This window comes from Vigna umbellata, chromosome 1 (genome assembly GCF_029865625.1).
Source record: "Vigna umbellata cultivar VRB3 chromosome 1, Vumbellata_1.0, whole genome shotgun sequence".
NCBI lineage: Eukaryota > Viridiplantae > Streptophyta > Magnoliopsida > Fabales > Fabaceae > Vigna > Vigna umbellata.
This window is the reverse complement of record NC_142165.1, coordinates 16,600,137-16,623,138: the sequence shown is the minus strand read 5'-3', so window position 1 is coordinate 16,623,138 and position 23,002 is coordinate 16,600,137. Positions and strand designations below refer to the sequence as shown.

General features: G+C 35.2%; 3 protein-coding genes across 7 annotated transcripts; 2 read left to right on the top strand and 1 right to left on the bottom strand.

Annotated features, from left to right (window-relative positions):
• The first annotated feature begins 4,460 nt into the window (after positions 1–4,460).
• Positions 4,461–9,222, top strand: LOC148204818 (uncharacterized). 5 transcript variants are annotated; one of them, XM_088098030.1, is made up of 11 exons: positions 4,461–4,645; positions 4,759–4,830; positions 4,898–4,972; positions 5,239–5,322; positions 6,026–6,106; positions 6,572–6,641; positions 6,768–6,859; positions 7,818–7,859; positions 7,987–8,067; positions 8,749–8,845; positions 8,944–9,222. In XM_088098030.1, exons 1-10 carry the CDS (start codon positions 4,619–4,621, stop codon positions 8,818–8,820), a joined length of 696 nt encoding a protein of 231 aa, XP_087954156.1. In that variant the 5' UTR covers positions 4,461–4,618; the 3' UTR covers positions 8,821–8,845; positions 8,944–9,222. The 5 variants fall into 5 exon arrangements, with proteins under 5 accessions (XP_087954156.1, XP_087954151.1, XP_087954165.1 ...); XM_088098025.1 differs by having other exon boundaries at positions 8,749–9,222; XM_088098039.1 differs by lacking the exon at positions 5,239–5,322 and having other exon boundaries at positions 8,749–9,222.
• A 4,824-nt stretch (positions 9,223–14,046) lies between these two features.
• On the top strand, positions 14,047–16,144 carry LOC148204817 (3-ketoacyl-CoA synthase 4-like). Its single transcript, XM_088098005.1, has one exon. The coding sequence runs from the start codon at positions 14,393–14,395 to the stop codon at positions 15,938–15,940; it is 1,548 nt and encodes a 515-aa protein (XP_087954131.1). The 5' UTR covers positions 14,047–14,392; the 3' UTR covers positions 15,941–16,144.
• Positions 16,145–17,942: 1,798 nt separating this feature from the next.
• Positions 17,943–23,002, bottom strand: LOC124843863 (sugar transporter ERD6-like 6). Its single transcript, XM_047320705.2, has 18 exons — positions 22,713–23,002; positions 22,567–22,629; positions 22,376–22,465; positions 22,232–22,291; positions 22,018–22,083; positions 21,865–21,930; positions 21,713–21,788; positions 20,895–20,959; positions 20,285–20,377; positions 20,091–20,171; positions 19,923–20,007; positions 19,537–19,583; positions 19,388–19,450; positions 19,236–19,295; positions 19,055–19,120; positions 18,901–18,960; positions 18,572–18,686; positions 17,943–18,496 (listed from the first exon to the last, which is right to left on the bottom strand). The coding sequence occupies exons 1-18, from the start codon at positions 22,902–22,904 to the stop codon at positions 18,384–18,386; spliced, it is 1,461 nt and encodes a 486-aa protein (XP_047176661.1). The 5' UTR covers positions 22,905–23,002; the 3' UTR covers positions 17,943–18,383.

Genomic DNA, 23,002 nt, shown 5'->3' with positions numbered 1-23,002 from the left:
TTTGTCTCTGAGGTAAGGGGAGCTAGCTACTGTTTTAATTTATTGGATGATCTGTATATATGTTGAATGTGGTGGTATTTTACTGATTAAGTCACAAATTTGAGATTTTAGGGTGAGGTGAATTGAATGTATTGAAAGGGTTGATCTGTGAAACTGTAGTGTGATAATTATGAACTGGTTTGGATGAATTTAAATGTTGTGATTGTGCATGTTGGAGGTATTTGATGTGAGTAATCTGTTGTGGTAGTGATGAGGTAGGAAGTGAGGTGAATTGTGCTTGTTTAAAGTCAATTTGGAGGAAGTGAGGTAGTGAATTTGAGTATTAAAGGTCAAGTGCTGATAGGGTCTGTTGGGGCAGTCTAGATAAGTCATATGTGACTTGTTTGAGTCATCAAAATGGTCAAAAATAGGTTCAAAGTGGTAAATTGGAATTTGAGTCTCTAAGTTGATGAAATTGATGTTTTAGAGTAGGAATTGGTGCATAAACACTTTAGATTGATGTTAGGAAGGTTTAGAATCACTTAGTCAGGTCTAATTAAGTATGTACAACAATCTAGGGGTGTTAGAAGTTGGGAATAATGTTTAGAATTGGTAAGTTGTGGTTGAGTTGCATAATTCTACAGAATTTCGTTCTGCAGATTATGCAGACTCGCTGTGCGAATGGATTCGCATAGCGAGTCACCTTGGCGAGATGCTCTATGCCAAGGCATTCACAAAGCGAATGGGTGCGCTGTGTGAATGAATTGAGAGGGTTGCTCTCTGTTTGATGATTCACATAGCGAATCAGGTCGCTATGCGACTGGTTGGGGTCTGAAACTATTATTCTTTTTATTCGAACAACGAATGGGCTTCGCTTTGCGAGTGCTTAAGAAGCATGAGCCACTGTCTGAGGTTCTAGCATAGGGAGCTGGGACGCTATGCGAGGGGTCTGGGGTCTGATTCAAGTCGCAGTTTATTCGCATAGCGAGTCTAACCGCTATGTGAATGGTTTAGAGGGTTGGGTCTCTGTCTGAGGATTCGCACAACGAGCTGTGTCGCTGTGTGAGAAGCCTCTAGTTTCGCTATGCGAATGTGTGCACTGTGCGAGGGGTTTAGTTCTATTTCACTTTTCTTTTGATCTTAAGTTGTTTTACATGAAACATTTAGTGCTATATGAAGTATGTTGGAGTTGTATTATGTAATATCATTGGTTAGTGATGTAAGTTGGTGATTTCAAAGTGTAAAGTTCAAAGTATGGTTAATGGACGTAATTCCATGATCCTCAAGGAGAGGATACATGGTGATGCCCTGTGTTGTGATTCAAAGTGTAATCTCTTGTTGAGATTCAAGTAAGTTTAGAATAATGCAGGAACTTAGTCCTGGGAGTTATCCTGAAACTCCAATGGTCTTTCATTCTCAAGTAGAGAGAATGGATCCATGTCGTGAGGAGTAGCAGGAAGTCCTAGTCTTGGGTGCTTCCAATATGGCCCAAGGTAAGTGATAACGGACTAACCTTGTGAGTGTGGTAGGGTGAAACTCATTGACAATGGCTTTGCAAAGCAGTAGAAGCCACCACGAGTGCACGACCCGCCATAGCTCGACAATCATTCTAAGTCCGGACAGTCAAAGTCAGTGTGGTGTTTGTTAAACTTTTGGCAAGCGTACCAATAGTCAACTGTAGTATAATGATTTTTTAAGTAAGAGTGTCGAACCCACGAGGAACAGTTTCGATTAAATAGATAAATTGTTATCTCAAACAGTATATATACAAGGATGTTCAATTTGATTCATGATGGATGTTGATAAATAAAACTACGTTGCGTGAAAGTAAAATAATAACAACAAATAACTTAACGAAGGTTAATATGAGAAGTTGGGATTGAATTCATCTATCTCACTCGTCTGCAATCTGGATGAATACAAACATATAGCAACTGAAATTACCAATATCGATGCAACACACAAAAGTCATTTATATCGATTCCTCGCATATAAAATTCATAAGATCAGTTCCTTGAATATTGATTCCTCACATATCCAACAAACTGTCCAGCATTATATTCAAGTGTTATAAGCAATTGATAAACTAAAATCTATCCCTAGCATAACAAAATATCAAGTATTCTTGCTCAAATCAGGGTTTTAGAAATACTTTCCAGTCAAGTCTAAAATCCACATTCATGAAACTATTGATCAGGTAGAGTTAAGCATTAAGAGCAGAACAAAAATACCAATGTTGAATAAAAACAGAAATGCTATATATAAATATCACTAGATTACATCCGAGTTCGAATCGATTACATTCAATCCCAAGAGAAGAGATCAACCACTCATAGTAGCCATTAGCATTCTAAGAGGAAGAAGAAGATCCTACAACTAAAGTGGAAGAAGAACTCTTTGGGTACTCCTTTCTCCGTAGCTCTCCATCTTTTTCTTTCTTTCTGCTTCGTAAGTATATAAACTGCCCGAATTCTCGCTTAAGCTAAATTATTCTCGCTTAAGCGAAAAGAAACTTCTTGGAGAAGACAATCATTCTCGCTTAAGCTAAAATATTCTCGCTTAAGCGAGAATGACTTTTAGGATAATGGCTTCGTGGATAAGTCTAGCTTAAGCGAAATCATTTTAGCTTGGGCGAAATGTTGCAGGATTTGCTTTTCTCTCTTAGTTTACCTGAAATGTATACAAACTAGGGATCAAATGATTTCCTTTTACTCAACAACTCAGAAACATGTGATTACATTTCATCTTTCTTAGATTGGGGAAAATTGATACAAGTGTACTCAATTCAAAACATAAGTGCTAAAATTCCATATGAAAATTAACTACTTTTTTGCACTTATCAGTGTTATGTGTGAAGAGTTTGTGTGATGTGAATGAATAGTATGATTGTATGAAGCTAATTAAATTAGTGTATGATTAATCTTGGTATAAACTAGCTTACCGTGTTGTGTGCTTGTATTTTGTATGTTCTGGTGTTCTTCTTCTGTAGTGATCATCCTTTAGGTGTGAGCAGCGGAAGAAGAGGTGTCTCTAGAACAAGCATTGGATGGAGGTGATGTTGCGGAGTAGTGAGTATAGTAGACACTTGTGTATAGTTTTGGAGTATCCTATAGTATGTATATAAAGTTTTAAATTTATAGTTGTTTTTGATGACTGTAAAGTAACACTTTATATTTTAGATAAATAACTGTAATACTTTATCATGCACATGACTTCTCTTTAATATAATTTATACTATATATTTTGGAATGTTATATTGAACATTCCCTTTTAAATATACTCCATTTATACAGTGAAATATATATTACGTATTTTTCTATAATGTAATATACAGACAATTCAAAACTTTAGTTATGTAAAATTTTATCTTTCTTTTTAGTTTAAAAATGTTTAGAGTAATTAAATTTTAAAAGAATATGAGATAAAATGCAATCATCTTGATTTTCCGTTTAAGTATAAAAGATTGTGATTATCATTAATTTTCGTTTTCATGTTGAACAAATATATGTATATATATATTTGAAATAATATTAAGTTTTACCAACTAAATATCTGAATATTGATAATAAATGAATAATAGATAATATACTATGGTCTCAATATAGTTTATTAACATTTTTTATTTTAATAATTAAAATTCATTTTATTATTTAAAATTTATCATAATATGTAAAATTATTATTATATTGTATAATCATATATCAATTACGAATGAAACGATCAACAATTAAGTTAGTGACAAATCACGAGTTTAGACAGTCAATCAAAGATTAATACTATAAGTCTTTAAATTCAAACCATAATGATAACTTATTAAATCGAATTGTTTGAGTAGAACGATAACATAACTCAGGTGTATCTGACAAACTGAAGAATAATTCATTAAATTGAATCATCTTAACAATAGTAAAATAGATCAACTCTAAAACTGATTAAAAAATATAATTATTTATGTTTGTGCCATGATTAGATCAACTTTAATTAATTTTTTTTAAAAAAATTATAAATTAAATTTTAGAATAAAAGAATAAATTACATATTATTTACATCCTAACATAACCTTCAGACAAAGAAGGGACAATTGATCTTCAGCCACCAACTCTAAACAAAGCATAATAATATTTAGATTTTGATAACACATGTTTCCTTTGATAAAGGAAACAAAATTCTTACATTGTCATCTTACTTTTCTTAATGTGAACATTTACCGAAACATTGAAAGAAAGAAAAGTAAAGGGAATATCAAAACATTGTGTCCAAGATTGGCGAATAGTAAAAAATAAATAATTACCAAAAATGAATAATAATTTAATCAAAAAATTACCAAAAAGATGGAATATAATAATTCAATTACCAAAAGAACAAATAGTAAAAATTTAATTAAAAATATAAAAATTTAAAGTAATGAATATTTTTTTTAGAAGTCAATTAAAAACGAAACTTAATTAAGATTTATTATAAATTACTATAAAGAAAGCACTTACATACTAGAAAAAAGAAACGAGCGCAGGGAAAAAAAGTTGTAATTTGCATTTCCGAAATTCCAAACAGAATTTGAATTTGGTTAGCGTGTTTGAGTAGTTCTAATCCGTTTTGCATAATTTCCCGCCATCCATTTGATTCCATCGGAGAGGTTGCGATGGAAGCTTCCACTTCTTCCTACAAGGTACTCTTTGCGTTCGACCTAGGGTTTCACTTCAATTTTCTCCACTTACATTTGTTTCTTCAGTAATCAGTCGTTCTCCTTGTTGATTAACTCGCGCTAATGGTTAATTGCAGATTATATTGGGTTCGTCTTCCGTCGCACGCCGCAAGATATTATCCGAAATGGGATACCAATTCACATTAATGGTTCGTTCATGTTTGTTTCATCGTGCTTTCAGGTTTAGCTCTAATCTTCGGTTTCTGTTTCGTGTAGACTGCGGATATTGATGAGAAGAGCATCCGAAAGGAAACTCCAGAAGAGTTGGTTATGGCTCTGGCCGAAGCCAAGGTCTGTGTGGGATTGGATTGTGCTTGTGTTCCATTTTTTGTGCTCTCAATTTAAATCTTAAACTTTTATGATTTTAGTTAGATAAAATGAGTTAATTCTGTACTAAACACTTTTTGTAGATGGTGGTTTACTATTGAGCTGTATTTTTTCTTGAGTGTAGAGACACCTCAGAAAGATATCCAATAACTGCTTTCTGTTGTGAATTGTCTTGGTGCCTTTTCTTTGTGGAAGACTGTGTTTTAATGAATGCGAATTATATGTATCAGGCCAATGCCATTATATCCAAACTGCAATCTACCAGTAATCAAGAGAGGGTTGTTGAACCAACTATTTTAATTGCAGCAGACACAGTATGTTGCGTTCCCCTTAGCTAAGTGTTGGTTGTTATTCGGTTCTATGTCACCTGGGCCATTTATTGAGGATATACAGTTTGTTAAGGATGAAGTGTACTCCAGTTTTTAGATTACAGATCCGGCTTCTTTGATCATTCTTAGGAAGAAATCGCAAAATACAAAACTTGCCCATTTCTTAAGTCCAGGCCGAATGCTGTCATAGTGAAATTGCCATAGAACCTTCAGTTTTTATCTTCTTCCTTGTTTTCAGTTCTTATCTGACTATTTGAGGGAACTACCAAACTCTTGATAGTATCATTGAGCAACTATCTTTCTAACATTTTAACAAATATTGGAATGTTAAAATTGAATACAAAAGCGGAGGTTTTATGCTCTATATTGTTAATATTTGGGTTCTGATTCCATGTGCTTCTATTTTTGTGTAAGATGTGTTTGTATTATTGTCTACTCCTCTTATAAAATAAAGTGTGAACAATACGTAATTGGAGTAATTTGTTGGGTATCATGTGGCTCATAGTTTTGACAATCATGTCAGTGGTTCCTATTTTTTCAAAAAAGTGATAACATGGTTTAAGTTTGTCATCCTCTGTTTGAAGTTGTTGCCTGGTTAGGTCATGTAATTATTAGTGCTACTGTTCTCTTATAGTTGTGCAGCTGACACTCTGGCCCTTATATTAGTTGCTCTCAATCTTTTCCTTAGGCAGAAGCCATCTTTCAAAGGCTCCCTGTTGATGACTACTTAAAGGATGCGGAGCCAACACTATTAATTACCTCTGACCAAGTATACATCATATTCTTCTGAATATTTCGTTTCTAGTTTACTATTGTAAATCTTCAAATATCGCCATGCATAAGAAACATGATTAAGAAAAAAAATTGAAGGTGAATTCCATAAAAATTCAGTAAGGCTATGTGTGCTTCTTTCCAAACAATTTCCTCCTCTCCCATGCTTCATGTGAATGTTAATAGTAAAGTTTTTCTTTTTGGTTCATGGACTGTTCTAGACTAGTGTTTAATGTTTATTAAACCTCTAAAATATGTCCTGTCCAAACAATTTGATTCCTTGTAAGAAAGCCTAAATGAGTTCCATTCTCTCTAATGCTCAAATTGGCAAGTTTGTGCTTGTTACCTGAAATAAATGGCCTTACGGTGACTAGACTAGTTTGTAGCAGAAACTGTCAAGTTTCTTTTCTTCTGAGTGAAAGTTTGCTTTTGTCTTACATTCATTGTCAAATGTGATTTGGAGGTGGTGGTGTACGAAGGTGTGATTAGGGAAAAGCCAACAAGCAAAGAAGAAGCTCGACAATTCTTGAAAGGTCTGCTTAATGTTATAGTCCTACCATCTTTCAACTAGTAAATAATTTTCTCTCTCACCTCTCATGTGATTATGAACTTCTAAACACCTATATATTCATATTTACTGGACTTTTGTACAATTTTAGATTATTCTGGAAGGCATGCTGCAACTGTGGGATCTGTGCTAGTTACTAACCTCAAAACAGGATTTAGAAAAGGAGATTCAGATCGTGTGGAGGTATATTTCTTCCCTACCTTTGATTTTCTTGATGATTATTATTTTAGTCGGTCTCCTGTTTTGTCTGACCAAAGTCCAAAATCGAATGTGATACCTATAAATGTCCAAAAAAAATCAGGGAATTCTTACTTCATGATCTTTACTCTCAACTATGCTAATTATTAGGTAAAAAGTTTCCCCCATTTTCCAGTAAAACAGTGACATCAAAACTCAAAAGTGGTTCTAACCTTTTATTTGTATTTAAAATATCCATTTCCAAATAACTAGCTCTGAATAATTCTTGGTTAGGATACACATTTGCCTTGTATTACCTACATTACATTAATTTAATCTAAGATGAGCTTTGCACTACACTTTTTTCATTTTTTGGGGGATAAAACTTGCTAAGGATTGGCTACCATGACAAGTCATTAGTAGTGAAGCATGGAAGGATGGCATTAGTTGGTAGTCCATTGCTAAAACCTTAGAAGGATTATGAGTTGAGTCAGTTTCTTAATTGGTGCAAAAAATTGACAACTAGTTTATGAAGCCTGAGTGGCAAGAGTACAATATCAATTATCAACAATTTTCAAGTATTGCTGTATGCCAGATGACTATCCAATTGATACCATGAATACCCCATGTGAAAGTTTTCCTGGGCTCCAACTATGAGGTTTCGATTACAATAGTACAACTTGTGCTGCTTAATGATTTTAACAATTACCAATCACATTGAAAGAAGTACTACCTTATAAGATATGCTTCCTGCTGATTTTTTTCCATGACACTTTCAAAACTTGTTTTATTATTCTTGATTATTCTGACATTTTATCAATACCAGTGAGGAACCTGTTTTTTTCAAACTTGGACCTGAACCTTCATTTTTTTGTTTCTTGGCACAGTGATGTTCATGGTCACATGAGTGTGCATTCTCTACTGTTTATTGTGTAAAATGATTTTGTCTTGTGATGTTTTACAGATATATTTCAATGAAATACCTGATGAAATCATTGAGAAGCTGGTATGCATTGTTTCTTGCAATTTGTTTTTTTTTGTGGATGTTTCTTATACAGACAGTGCTTCAGCGCGGAGCTATCTTCTGTTGCTGAGTAGCTAATCTGCCTTTAATCCTTATTCATTGTGTTTAGGTTGACGAGGGAATTACTCTCAATGTTGCTGGTGGGCTGATAATAGAGCATCCTTCAATACTGCCATTTGTCAAAGAAGTGGTTGGTTGACTCCTCTTTCATACTTAGGAATATCAGTGCATCTTAATAATAGCTATAGATTGGTGGACATGCTGGGTTGGTCTTGGGGGACAAGGACAAGGACAAGTCAGACTCATGTCCCTGTCTAGTTTAGTTTATAGATATTGCCATCGTATATCTGGTCTGGTCTATTAGTTACGTTTAGCTGTTCTTCAGTATGAAGTGGCAGCATTCCATTATTCAATGTTCACCACTTAGAACTATTCATTTATTGTCACGAAAAGAGAATCTGTAATTCACTTATGTTTCGCTGGTTAGAGATTTGTGTTTGGACTTGACCAAAAGCTAGAAAACCGATTTAGAAATCTGTAGACCATATCTAGTTTTGTTTAGAATTTCCTTACTGCTCAAACTAAAGCAAAACTACAACAATGACAACGACCAATGGTTTTCCCACTAGCTGGGATTGACTGCACGGATGAATTTGCATGCTGATTATCCTCAAATCTTGGTGAAAACTTCCATGTTTACCTAAATTAGCAGTTTAAGTTAATTGGTATATGTATACTACTACTGATGGCATGCGGAAGTCTAATGCTGGTGATGTGGCTAGCTGATTTCCTGTTGGGACACGATTGCTGGCATTTTACTTTCTAGTTCCTATCGACCGTAAATGAATCCTAAATGATTGTATATTTGCAGGTGGGAACAACCGACAGTGTGATGGGACTCCCCAAAAGTCTGACCGAAAAACTGTTGAAGGAGGCTCTGTAGCTTACTTTTCCTACCCTTCCACCTTGTAAGATTGTCAGGGGCTAAGTAATAGCTTAAACTGTGAATCTTAACCTTTAATCGTAACATTTTCTCTAAACTCAGTTCTGTCTTTTCTGGTGTTAGTTATGTGTAAGCTGGGATGTACGGTGTGGCAGCTATGTCTGAACTTTTATTGGGTATTCTGATCCAAGTTAATCGATTGGCCCATCTTTTATCAGCAACATGTCTGTATGATGACTATGCATTGTTTCCTTAGAATAATAATCGCATTTTGACGTTGAATTTATTCAGATTCTAATACATAGTGAAAACATGGTGTCCCGGGTTGTTGAAAATTTCATTCTGAAATTAAGGGTGACGTCTGCTGTAATATTTTTCTTCATGGACACTTTTGGCTGCGAAGTTGTTAGTGGCTTATCTTATGTCATTTACTGTGAAAATGCAAAGCATGATTTAATTATAGAAAATTCAAGAATAACTTATGTATTTAAAGATCCACTGACGGCATGTAAATAACCCAAATCTTTGATTTTGGGTTCTGTATATTAATCACGATCCCTTTTTAATCATTTTACATTGTTTCTTTATGCATTTGAATTATGAAGGTATTGCCAACATTGCCGCCAGTTGTTGGCTTTCCCCTGGACTGACTTGTAAAGCATGGCTTGTTCGTTGTCAGGAATCCTCCGTAATTTAATGAGGTGACCTGTATTTTATTTCCTGCACTTGTAAAATATCCTTGCTTTTTAGTCAGTAATTTATTTTCAGTCCTTATCAAATTAAAATATGTTTTTATGACATTTATTACTCTCACATCATTTAGGAAATTGAGACTAAAGACACTTTAAATATTGTCTTCATTCCATTTTTGAAAATATCTTTTAACGACAAAATTGTGACAGAGTATAAACTTTAAAATTGACAATATCTCGAATGAGGAGTAATTGATCTTAACTATATCACTTGACATATTTGAGATTGAAATATTGACGTTCACTGTGGGTTGATAACGAGGTTCTAAGACAAATCATCGGTCTCTTAGTCCTCCACTGGAGATGAACAATCATTCTCCTTAGATTTCAACTTAAGAGAACTTATGTTCCTACTACATCCAATAATTTTCACGATAACAAGGTTCTAACACAAACCATGAGTCTCTTATGCTATCTATAAACCATGAGTCTCTTATGCTATCTATTGGGGATGAACAATCATTTCTCTTATACCTTGACTAGGATCTTATGTTCCTACCACGTCTAATAGTCTCACATCGTTTAGGAGTCGAGGCCAAAGATAATTTACATACTCTTTTCATCCTTTGAGACGTCTTTTAAGGACAAAATCCTGATAGAGCACATGTTTCAAAGTAGACAATTAAATGACAAGTGATTGACTCTAACGATATTACTTGGCAAACTTGAGATCCTAACATTGACGTCCATCGTGAATCAGGTAAGGTGTCACATTATTGATATTATTTCATTAATTATCATATATACAACACTAGATCTTGATAAGAACATTTGGTATCCACCGTAGGCCCTAGTAAAACTTTGTCCCGAACTTGCTTTTTTATGGTCACCACCCATAGCTAAGCCCAATTATCTCACGAAATGGAGTCTAACCCAGTGGCAGCCCTTCAAAATCAAATGTAGGCGCTAATCTAGCAAAATAAGGAGCAACACAAATGCTACGACTTTGAGCTTGAAGCCTTACTCGCTCAACATTAGGTGGACTTCTAAGTGCTGAACTAGAAGCTAATCGGCCTGGAAAATGGGAAGTCCCCTCCACATCCTTGATAAAGGACCCTTCTATTGACACTCGTTGACTAGTAGGGAGGTCCCACAATGAGGGCATTACGGAAAAGGTTGGACCTTTACACATAAGGAAAACCTTTAAGAGGAAGGCTCATGTAGCCACCATCTCAGCGGGATTCTCGTGAAAGTCGTGCCCAGTCAACTTGGCACATATCCTCAAAGAGATTGAAGTAAGTAAACCTGATACAAAATTGGAGAGACTTGCAGTCGATCCTACTAATCAAAGCAAAATAACGATAAACGAAGGCATCGCAGCCCTTGCCAAGATGGGGAGTCAAGGAAGTCTCAAAATTCTACTGGACATCCCAATTGGTGGGTAAATCGGGAAAAATGTCAGACTTCCTAGGTACACCCTCAAAATATATAAGATAAGATCAACTTCAAATGGCCACCTAACGTTAAGAATTTTCATCTTTTCACAACAGATGTAGCCTGGGCCAACATCCTAAAGGGGATTCTCATTAATATCTGCAAGTACCATGGAACAATAGACCTGACCTCCCATTTGAAAGCTTATTTGATCTAGGTTAGTAATCACACTCAGGATAAAAGTGTTTTTTGTAAGTTGTTACCTACCACCTTGGACGAATCAACTTTAGACTGATATTATATGTTGTCCCCATACTCGGTGGACTCTATTGACATGTTAATTGCCATGTTTAAAGCTCTTGTGAATGGCAAAATGGTGCCTACCACATTGATTGCCTGGAATACATAGAGTAAGGGGAAAACAAGACCCTCAAACACTTCATAGAAAGGTTCATCGTTGGAACAACCACGATTCTGGACCTTACTCTATCAGTGATCATGCATTCCTTGATATGTGTTCTCGAATCCGAACCTTTCTTTGATTCCCTATTCACAGAAAAGCCAAATAACATATAGATAACTTGAGGGAAAGAGCTGCCAAACACATGATACATTTAATGCGACAAGATGCTTTGCAGAGCGACACAATCATCACAAGGTTTCAAAAGAAACTTTTCATTCATGCCTTGTAGTTACCTATAAAGTTATTAATAGTCTGCCTAAGCCGACAACACAAAACTAAGTCTTCATAAGTTGACAACACATAACGAAGTCTTCATAAGTTGGCAACACAAAACCAAGCTTGCCTAGGTCGACAATGACAACACAGAGAAAAGTCTACCAAAACTGACAACATAGAACAAAGTCTGCTTATGTTGATAACATATAACAAAACTTACCTAAGTTGGAAACACTAAGCTTGATAAGTAGCATCAAATCCTGCTCAAGTCAATAATTCAAAGTGCACAAAATAACGTCCATGGTCAAAGACAACCTCTTACAACTTGACTTAATGACCAACCTACTTACAAAACCTTAAAAGTCGGCCACAACTCGACTAGAGGGTCAGTCATAATCACAACAACACCTTTCACACGATAATTAAACTTTCAAAACTAGAAAGACTTATATACATATTTAGTCCAATAAATTTGTTGAATAATGCAACTCAACTAGGCTTAATATACTTCATTAACCTAACATGATTAAAAAATATTTTAAATATATTTATTTGTGTAAATATTTATATATTAATTGTATATAACTAATCTCAATAATCTGAATTACACCAACAAATATATATCATGATATATTCAGTATAACTATTATTAGGTCGTGTATGTATAAAATAATTATGTTACTATTATTGTTTATATAATATTGTATTCAATTGTGCACATGTTTAATTTTGTAATTATGTATCTATTGAATCCTAATATTATATTTGTGATAGTCCTTGTTAGTTGTGATTTAATCAATATAAATAGGCACATACAAAGTTGACGGCTTATTAAAATGATTTAAAAATAGAAAAATAAATAGAATATTAGAAATTGAAGGGACAAAACTTATAACAATTAGTTTAATTAATTTCTCATAAATGTTTCGAGTAGTTCAGAAAAACCTAGCCTGTGAAGAGTTTTATGAACCTAAACGAATGTGCAAATACCATTTTTCAGTAAAAATAGATATCCCCAAAAAAGGTGTGGTGCATGCATTAATCAGATAATACTTATTGAAAATGACATGAATGACGTAACGTCGATAACTTGCCATCCAATGGATTGAAAAAATCAATTTGTCCTTTGAATCAAGAATTTAATTTTTCTCGTTTGGCCATTTGATTTGAATCACCCATTTCTGCTGGTCAGGGTTTAACGCCCTCCCATCATCCCATCCAATGCTTTCAATTTCAAAATTTATTTCTACGCTCTTCAATTTTCTTACACCCTCTAATACTTAAAAAAATATTATCCTTTTATATTCGATTCATCTCTATCTATTTCTTATTTTTTTTAAAATGTCATATCATTGATTTTTGTGAGTTTGTATTGGAAAGTGAAGTGTTTTTTTATCATCGCCTTTCTTTAATAATAAAAATCAGGGTTGGCTCAGTGGAATTATATGACATAATAATCAGGTTGTCTCTGACTCGGTCATTAATTGTCATACACATTTTTTGACCACTGATTTAAATATATAGGGTTGGCTCAGTTGAGTTCCTATGACATACTAATCATTTTGCCTCTGACTTATCATTAATTAGCCTACATATTATTTACCTCTGATTTCATTATTTGTGGTGAGAAAAAGAAGAACGGAAAAGTAAAAAAAAAACTTGAATGTTTAGTTAATTAGTATAGTAAAATTAGAAATAGAGTGAAAAAATGTTTTAGTGGTTATGTAAATTAATTTGATAAAATGTAAAGTATATGGACAAGTTAACTGTAGTATCCCTGTCATTGACATACAAAATTTGAAACTTGCTTTGTATTAACCTATTAAATTGATTGTCATTGCACAATTCTGGTAATAAACTAATTTAGAATATAATGCTATTTTTGCATGTTAAGTTTAATAGATGCTGATTGCACATAATTACTTAAATTTATAAAAATTAGGTCACAGGAAAACAACTTATTTGATTATTCAATTCAAATAATTGATCAAAGTGAATTACTTGAAGGGTTAAAATGAGGAGTTTAGTTTCTTAGCAAAAGCATGTGTTTTTCCACATGTTAATGCCCGCTACCAACCAGTCTCTAAGCCAACATTTCTGCATTTTCTGAAATTGTATCACTAATCAATAGTAATGAGTGTTAAAAACGTGTCTCTGACATATTTTTGTTCTTTTTACACAAATAACATCCATCTTCCATAGGAGAAAATTATATTAAGAAGGAACCAATCATCATGGAGCGTAAATTTTTTACTCAAAATATAATATGAATTTGCCACCATTAATAAAGTTAAAATATAATTTAAAAAACAAAATAATAATAGTAAAAAATAAAAAATAACAGTGAGGTTTGTTTAACGAGTTGTCTAAATTAATGAACGTTATAATATTGAGATTGAAATATGAAGCGAATAGACGGGACATAGAATAATAATGTATGAAAGTTTTGTCTTTTATTTAAAGGTGTGAGAAAGAAGAGATGAATTGCGTTCAGCAGCAGCAGAGGTGCACATTGGTAGCTCTCTCCTTGTGTTGAGTCCCAGTCCCAGGTGTTGGTGCTCAGTGTACGGAACACTGAAATAACCGTTTTCCCAACACTCTAAACTCCGAACCTTCCCAACGCATAACATTACAACGTAACCCTCTTTCGACTCACCACACTATCCATATATATAACAAACAACACAAACCAACGTTCCTTCATTTCTTCGTCTCTTCATTTCTTCATTACTTCATTCACTCACACCGCATCCACATTCACATTCCGATGACCACCGGAGGAGGAGAAGGAGGAGGAGCTGGCGCCGGCGACTCCGCAGTGGGAGTTCAGATCCAGCAGCAGAGCCGAATGGCGCTCCCAGATTTCCTTCAGAGCGTGAATCTCAAGTACGTGAAATTAGGTTACCACTACTTGATCTCCAACCTCTTAACCCTATTTCTAGTTCCTTTGATCCTCATCACGCTAATCCAGGTCTCCCAGACCACCGACCTCCACCACCTCTGGCTCCACCTCCAGTACAACCTCCTCACCATCCTTACCTGCTCCGGCGTCCTCGTCTTCGGCCTCACGCTTTACGCCGTCACGCGCCCACGCGCTGTCTATCTTGTAGACTCTGCCTGCTTCCGCCCCGCCGACCACCTCAAAGCGCCCTTCCGGAGTTTCATGGACCACTCCCGCCTCACGGGAGACTTCGAGGAGTCGTCCCTGGATTTCCAGCGCAAGATCCTGGAACGCTCTGGGCTCGGGGAGGAGACCTACGTCCCCGAGGCCATGCACTCTATTCCGCCGCAGCCGTCGATGGCTGCGGCCAGAGCGGAGGCGGAACAAGTCATGTTTGGTGCCTTGGATAATCTCTTCCAAAACACCAGCCTTAAGCCTAAGGATATTGGTATTCTTATTGTGAATTGTAGCTTGTTTAACCCTACGCCCTCGCTCTCGGCGATGATTGTTAATAAGTACAAATTGAGAGGGAACATTAGGAGCTTTAATTTGGGAGGGATGGGGTGCAGTGCTGGGGTTATTGCGGTTGATCTTGCAAAGGACCTTTTGCAGATTCATAGGAACACTTATGCGGTGGTTGTTAGCACTGAGAACATTACTCAGAATTGGTACTTTGGGAACAAGAAGTCCATGCTCATCCCCAATTGCCTCTTCCGGGTGGGCTGCTCCGCACTGCTGCTGTCGAACAAGCTGGCCGATCGGAGGCGGGCGAAGTACCGGCTTGTCCATGTTGTGAGAACTCATCGCGGTGCCGATGACAAGGCGTTCCGGTGTGTTTACCAGGAGCAGGATGATGCTGGCAAGACTGGAGTTTCTTTGTCAAAGGATTTGATGGCAATTGCTGGTGGAGCATTGAAAACCAACATCACCACACTCGGTCCTTTGGTGCTACCAATTAGTGAGCAGCTTCTGTTTTTTGTGACTTTGCTGATGAAGAAGTTATTCAAGGCTGATGTGAAGCCTTACATACCGGATTTCAAGCTTGCTTTTGATCACTTTTGCATACATGCTGGAGGCAGGGCTGTGATTGATGAGCTGGAGAAGAACCTGCAGCTGCGTCCTGAGCATGTGGAGGCTTCTAGGATGACCCTGCACCGATTTGGGAACACTTCCTCTAGCTCCATTTGGTATGAGTTGGCTTACATTGAAGCCAAAGGGAGGGTGAGGAAGGGCAACAGGGTTTGGCAAATTGCATTTGGAAGTGGTTTCAAATGTAACAGTGCTGTTTGGCAGGCATTGAGAAATATTAAGCCTTCTCCTAATGGACCATGGGAAGATTGCATCGATAAGTATCCTGTGGAAATTGTCACATAGTTCAGTTCAGTTACATACTCTGGTTGTTACAATTGAATTCAGGGTACCCTTCATTAGTTTCCAGATCCACTGTCTATCTATGTTGTAGATTTCATAGTGTATTTCACTGCCTCTTTTGTGTTTGATGATTGTGGATTTTCCATTTGGTCAAATTCATGTATCTGGAGTAATTATTATATGGGAATACCTGAATTTTTTTATTCCTGTTGATGCTCTTTATATCTAAAGAAATATATACATACACACGTGTATATATATATATATATATATATATATATATATGTATGTATGTATGTATGTATATATGTATGTTTGTAGGTATGTATATATTCTTTTCTTAAATTTCTTAGCCTTCAAACGTCGTGGTTCTCGCTGGATCATTTCTGCAAGTGCATGATAATCTTGTAAAAGATGTCTCGTACCTGGTTTCTTGAAGGGTTTTCCAATCCTAAAAATGTGCAGCAATGCTGGTAATTTCTTGTTCAGTTCTTTAGAATTTTCTTGCATTCAATATTGCACTTTCATCTGCAATTTTCTGAAACATTTTGGCCAAATCAGTTTGTCTTTGCCACACAGATTTAAGTGCTTAAATATCATATTAACATCAAAGTAGCAGTATAGTTATATGTTACATAAGCCTCCATTATATAAGAGTATTTTTTGTAAACTGAACAAAATGCTTGATCTTTGATCAATTTCTTTGATGAAGTACACAATTTCTTTTGAAAGTTGGTCTCTATCTATATAGTTTATTCAAACTTTCAATTAATTTTCAGCAGCCAAGTGGAGCATGCACTGCCCCAAAAACTATAGGAACTAGCATTTTGGCATACCAATGGAATATTGAGTGAAAAGAAGCATAGTCATTGGAAATGAGGATGAGATTTACGTTGTGAGAAGGACGTGGTGATCCTCGTTTGAGGGTACGTTGCATGTCCTTTAAAAGAAGTTGCAACTCGTATTTCTAGTTCTCGTCTTTGACTACGCATTAAGCAACTGTGACGTACATTTCACGTGAACTCTAGCTGAAAGCAATGTAAACACACATCCCAATCACATTTAACTATTGTAGCGTCTTCTTTCTTTTTCGATCCTGTTGATTGTTGAAACAATTGTATACCAAACCCATGCTCAAAGCCCATTTGTTTTATTTTTTACTTGCTGAACCCATAAATGAAGGACATACACGTTGTGATTGTACTTGCCACAATCATCAATAAAAAAATATATTGAAACATACTTCAAAATAATTTCTTTAAACATATTGTCAAAGTTTGTTGAGAACACAGCTTGTGAATTTGATGGCTCTCATTCTTTTTTTAACAAGTTTCATTGGTGATTTTTGTATTTTTTTAATAAGTTTTATTTATTTCTAATAAATTGTATCCATTACAAAAGAAATATTGATTGCTTGATCAGTCATTGAGCATCAAGAGTAGTATTGTATGTGCTAGAGTGTGAAGGCAACATGGAGCAATGAAAAAGGAAAGTAAGATTCACTACAGTAGAAAGGAGGTTTACTACGTAATAGAAGCCTTTCTGTTATTTATCATTTATAAAACAATCACAAATTTATACATTCTTCCTATTTCTTTTCTATTATAGCTGTCTCTGTCCTACAAAAGAGAGTGTACGTTTCTATTTCTCTCCCATTCCTTTCCTTTCTTGCTATCTATCTTACCAAATTGTACGTGTAGAATTTCATTCTCTTCCTTTCTTGCTATCTCCATCCTACCAAATTGTACGTGTAGAATAGCATGGGTTGGTGGTCCATCAGCATTTTCCTTTTTCACTCGTCACAACCACCCAAAAATCACAACCCAAAACTAGTCATGACACAAGAAAGTACTGAAAAGATTCTTTTTTGCATTATTTATATTTATATATATGATACATGTATGTATATATACATGATATATGTATGTATGCATGAATTACATGGAAATCCATGTAAATACTACAATTAACAATTTCCCTGCTTATAATCTGTCAGGTTTTGAGCTTCACCAGAACTGTGGCTAACTAGTGTCTGCAGCTCCATTTTTAAAAACAATAATCAATTCCTTTGGCAATCTGTGATCTTGGTAGATGAAAATAATTGAACTGAAACTGCTAATAAGTTGACATTTATAATGAATAGCAACACAATTGCAAAGGGGCCATAAATAGTTATACTAATTTGGCTTACATTTTCCACAAACCAAAAGAACATAATGAATAATTAATAAGGAACAATTACAGGGTGCATACAGGATGGACTAGTCTAATTGAATGTCTAAGGAAGGAGCCAATTCACACAAAAACCTCCAAGAACTTGCGAGAGGATTCCCAATTTCAAGGGATGGAATCAAATGAATAACACGATAATGTCAAATCCCTTGAAATGAGAAACTCTGAAATCAACTTGTGAAGAAGGGGAAAGAAAACTGCTAGAGGAGAAACTTCATCTGAAAGACATTTGGATTTCTTCAATGGATCTTCCCTTGGTCTCAGGGACCCAAATGGTAACAAATCCTACAGTGAAGGCACATACTAATGCATATATGGTGAAGGTACCTGAGAAGAACAAAGGTGGCTTCAGGTTAACAAATGACAAATTTTCAGAGGAAAATATAGGCAATGCATACAAACCTCCAGAACTCCAATCCAAGAGCATATTAGCTGTTAGTGTAACCAGCCAAGAAATTAACCAATTGGCAAGTGTTGCAACACTCCCCGCTAAGCCTTTGATGTTTAATGGAAGAATCTGTGATATGATTTATTGAACAAATTAACTTTGACAGTGACTTCAAATGCAACCAGTAAAGCACACTACTAATTTTATTTCAACAATTTATGTTACAAGCAAAAGCAATCATGCAATTCTCCATTTCAGAAGTATAATGCTGATCGTTCATAGTTGCAGCATATTCCTTTAGTTATGAAATAAAAGCCTAAAATGTAAAACGACAGAAACGTACCTCAGAAATTATAATCCATGGCATAGCTCCCATTCCCAGAGAGAATGCAATAACCATGGCCTGAAAGAATTGGAAATTTAAAACTCAACAGTCAGATAACAAACAAGCAATCAAAAACATTATTTGAATAATGAATTTACATGTATTCACATACCATAACTCCAACCACTGACAAGGTGCTCAACATCCCATACAAGGAAGAAGTTTCTGATACAATATCCTGGGAGAAAATTTCAGAAAATATATAAATAACAGGTGGCAAATTTCAGACACGTACATACTTTTAATAAAACAGTTCATGATGTGTAGCTAGCAGCAAAATAAAATATTATTACCTTTACATAGAATGAGATTGCAACAAGCAAGAGACTAAAAGTCATTCCAGTTGCAGAGACCTGCAATGCAATGGAAAATTTGACCATTTTTATTCTAATCCTCCAAACAGATAGTCACATTAAACAAACATGATAGAAAAGTTTAGACCCACAATAAGTAGAAGACGACGGCCAGATTTGTCGGCCAACCACAAAGTTAAACTGGTGGCAAGAACCTGGGTGACATTTAAATATTTATCAGGTAATGAATTGAGAATAGTGGACAGGAAAAAGGATATTAAAAATTTCATTTCAGCTGAACCTGAACAGCACCAACTCCTAATGTTGCTGAATCACTTGAACTAATTCCTGTTTAATGTGTGTTGAAATGATGAGAATAAAGGATAACTGCGTATGTAATAGCATGAGAATATTCCAAGAAATAATCAGGAGAAATAAGTTTTTGTCATAACCCCATTCCATAAAAGAAAGTTCTTATATTAAGGTGATTATTCATTGTCATACAATTGACCAACTGTAGGCTTCATTAAATATTTTTCAAAAATTTGAATTCATCACTTCAATGATTTTAGTTCATGGGTTTGGACAGAAAGTAGTGTTATTGAAAGTCATACAAACATGAGATATAAACTTATATTACTCCTGATACAGTACTTCAGACTATTATAAGAAATCAGCATAGCATACCAGCACTTCGAAAGATGGTACTGGAATAAAAAAGAACACCATTAATTCCAGAAAGCTGTTGCAACATAAGTAGTCCAATGCCAATCTGCAAGATTAGTTAGACTCTAATGGTCAATGTTAATTTGTTATGCAACCCAACTCCATAAGGAAGATAGATTTTTGAAATACCATTAAAGGCAGCCAATATCTTCTTTGTTTGAGATCTGCAAATCGAATTGTTGTTCTTCTGTTGCTTGAAGCAACAGCCCTCTGAATAACATGACTCCACACAAATTGTCAATTTTAGGATACATTAAATGGCAATAAAAATATAGGAAATATGAGGGTCATACATTGGAATAAAACTGGTGAATGCTTATTACCTTAATTTCATTCACTTCAGCAGAAATATCAGTGTCAAAGCCTCGGAGTACTTGCAAGGAAGTTTCAAATTCTTCTGTCATTCCCATTTTTGCCTATGTTCAGTAAAGCAACCACACTTTGAATAAACTATCAACACAAATTTGATTACTATCAAGGCAAATTTGATGACTAGGGGAAGACCAAATGCATGAATTAAACTAAATTATTATAAAACTAAACTAATTTTTAAAAGTGATTAAAGCGAACTGAACTAAATTGTATACTGGTTTTAGACGAACTGAATTGAACTGTATCGTAGTTTGAGTGAACCAATGAAATTTAACTACTCTAAATTGTTTTCTATTTGCTTGAGTTGCCTGTTATTACCAATGGACTTCATCCTATTTTAAATTAGATTTATTCATCTCATAAGTTATAGTTCAAATAGTCCTATTTGGGAGCAATTCAATTTTTGAAAGCCAAATTTATATGACAATTCAATACAGTTTTTTTAAACAGTTCAGTTCTTTCATACACTTTGATTCAATTCAGTGTTAATTTAGTTCAATTCAAATATTGTTTTAACAGCCGTATTGATGACACTTATGAATACTGATTCGCAACACTTACCAGCCATCTAGGAGATTCAGGAATGAAAAATAGGCCAGGTATCAATATTGTACATGGTAAAATTCCTGCAAGAGTAAGAACATAGAGGAGTAATTTATGCTTAAATAATGTCTTTCTTTAGTTAATCTGAAACAGTGAATGGGGTTAAACCTTCTCAACACTCCAAGCTTAGAATAAATATATAAGACATGTTCTGATTGTGATATAATCAAACCTGAATTGAATGATCTTAGAATTTGGGATCAAGATGTAATTCAACTTCACAAAACTGTCTTCTAAGATGAGAATTACTCAAACTTTATCATAAGGACTACATTGATCATATCTCTAGTCAATTTAGGGATCTCAAACACGAATTTAGATTCTCTGTTGTATTTTTGGTGTTTGTCTATCTACTATGCCTTCAAAATATACTGATTGAACTTATTTTGATGTTTTAAAACCTATTAAAAAGAATTATAATATACCAACATCAGTGTATTTTTAATACTCAGCAGAGACATTACCAAAAAGCCCAGTTGAGAATCTGGACGCCTAAACACTCCCCTCATACACAGCATGGGCAAATGCATATGCATAAGCCCAGTACCAAAACCCATTCAAGCCTAGTAATAGACATCTAGAGCATAGAAAAACATGGGCCCAATAATAGTCATAGGATACAATCTGAATCCAACTTAAAATTTGAGTTAAGGATCACATTCATCTTCACAAAGTCTCCAAATTTAGTTATTTTATGACATCTGATAACAAGAACCATAAATTCATTCGAAGACAGAGGGTAATTTCCCACTTAGCCAAGTCTCAGAGGTTATTACCTAAAATTGCAAGGATTCTCCATTCAACAAAAATCCCCAGCAGATACGCCACCATAATTCCAAGGGTGACAGAGAGCTACGCAGAAAAGAAACAATAAGGATCACTAATCTAAGAAATGTTAACTATTTGTCATTATATCACATCAGCCAACCTGGTGAACTGCAACCAAACCACCCCTCAAGTTTGGCGGTGATATCTCAGCTATATACACCGGCACCTGTGAATTTGAAGTTTGAACACTTAATAATTGTGCCATACATAACTTAATCCCACATTGGCATAATGAAAAACATTTTATAATTACCGTGTAAGATATTATCCCTACTCCAAACCCTTCCAACAATCTTCCCATATAAAGAAAAGAGGAATCCTGAAAAATGAAGAACATGTCAACAAGGCAGGCTCAAGTTCAAGCTCAAGACCAATTTATTTACTGAACAATTGCGTGTTTGGATTCACATTGAAACATAACTAATGTGATTCTAGGTAAATAAAATATTACAATGATTCAAGCTTACATTTGCAAAAGAGATAGCGAGCCAACCAATAATATTCGGAATGGATGCAATCATCAAAGACTGCAATTACAGACAAGAAACTGAAATTGAAGCAAAAGCTCACACTTTTACACAAGAAAAAGGAGAAAGTAAATAAAAGGGTACCCCTTTACGCCCTATATACTCCGCAATCTGACCACTAGCTATTGCTCCAACCATGGCACCGACATTGGACAAAGAACCAAACAAAGAAAACTGCCCAACGAACACAAAGTGAAGTTGTGAAACACAAAAATAAGGAACCATGATCAAACAATTCAACACTTGATCATTCTCAAATTCCCATTCACGAATACCTCGGAGACCGAGAGGCCTAGATCAGTGATTATAGCAGCTTGGGTAGGTGAGGTATAACCTGCCTGTCAGAAAATGATCAAGATCATGTTTTGTGAGTTACCCTTTTGTTTATGCCATTGGTTTTGCAAGAAAAATAGATTCTTACAGTGAAACCAAACTGAAGAGGACCCAAAGCAACGATCAGAACACAAGCAATGACTGAGATGGAGGAATCACGAATGGCCTGTGTGGAACCAAACACACTGGATTGTCTCCCACTCATACGATACCAACTTCCTGTGTGAAGAAATGGCTTCTTCAGATCCCTTCCCTCTTCATTTTCCTCTCTCAAACTCATCTTTTCTTTCTGTCTCTTTTTCTGTTTCTGCTGTTACTTCTTAAAGGTCAAACTCTTTCTTCTATCCAACACACACCTGCATAAGATGAAAATTAGAT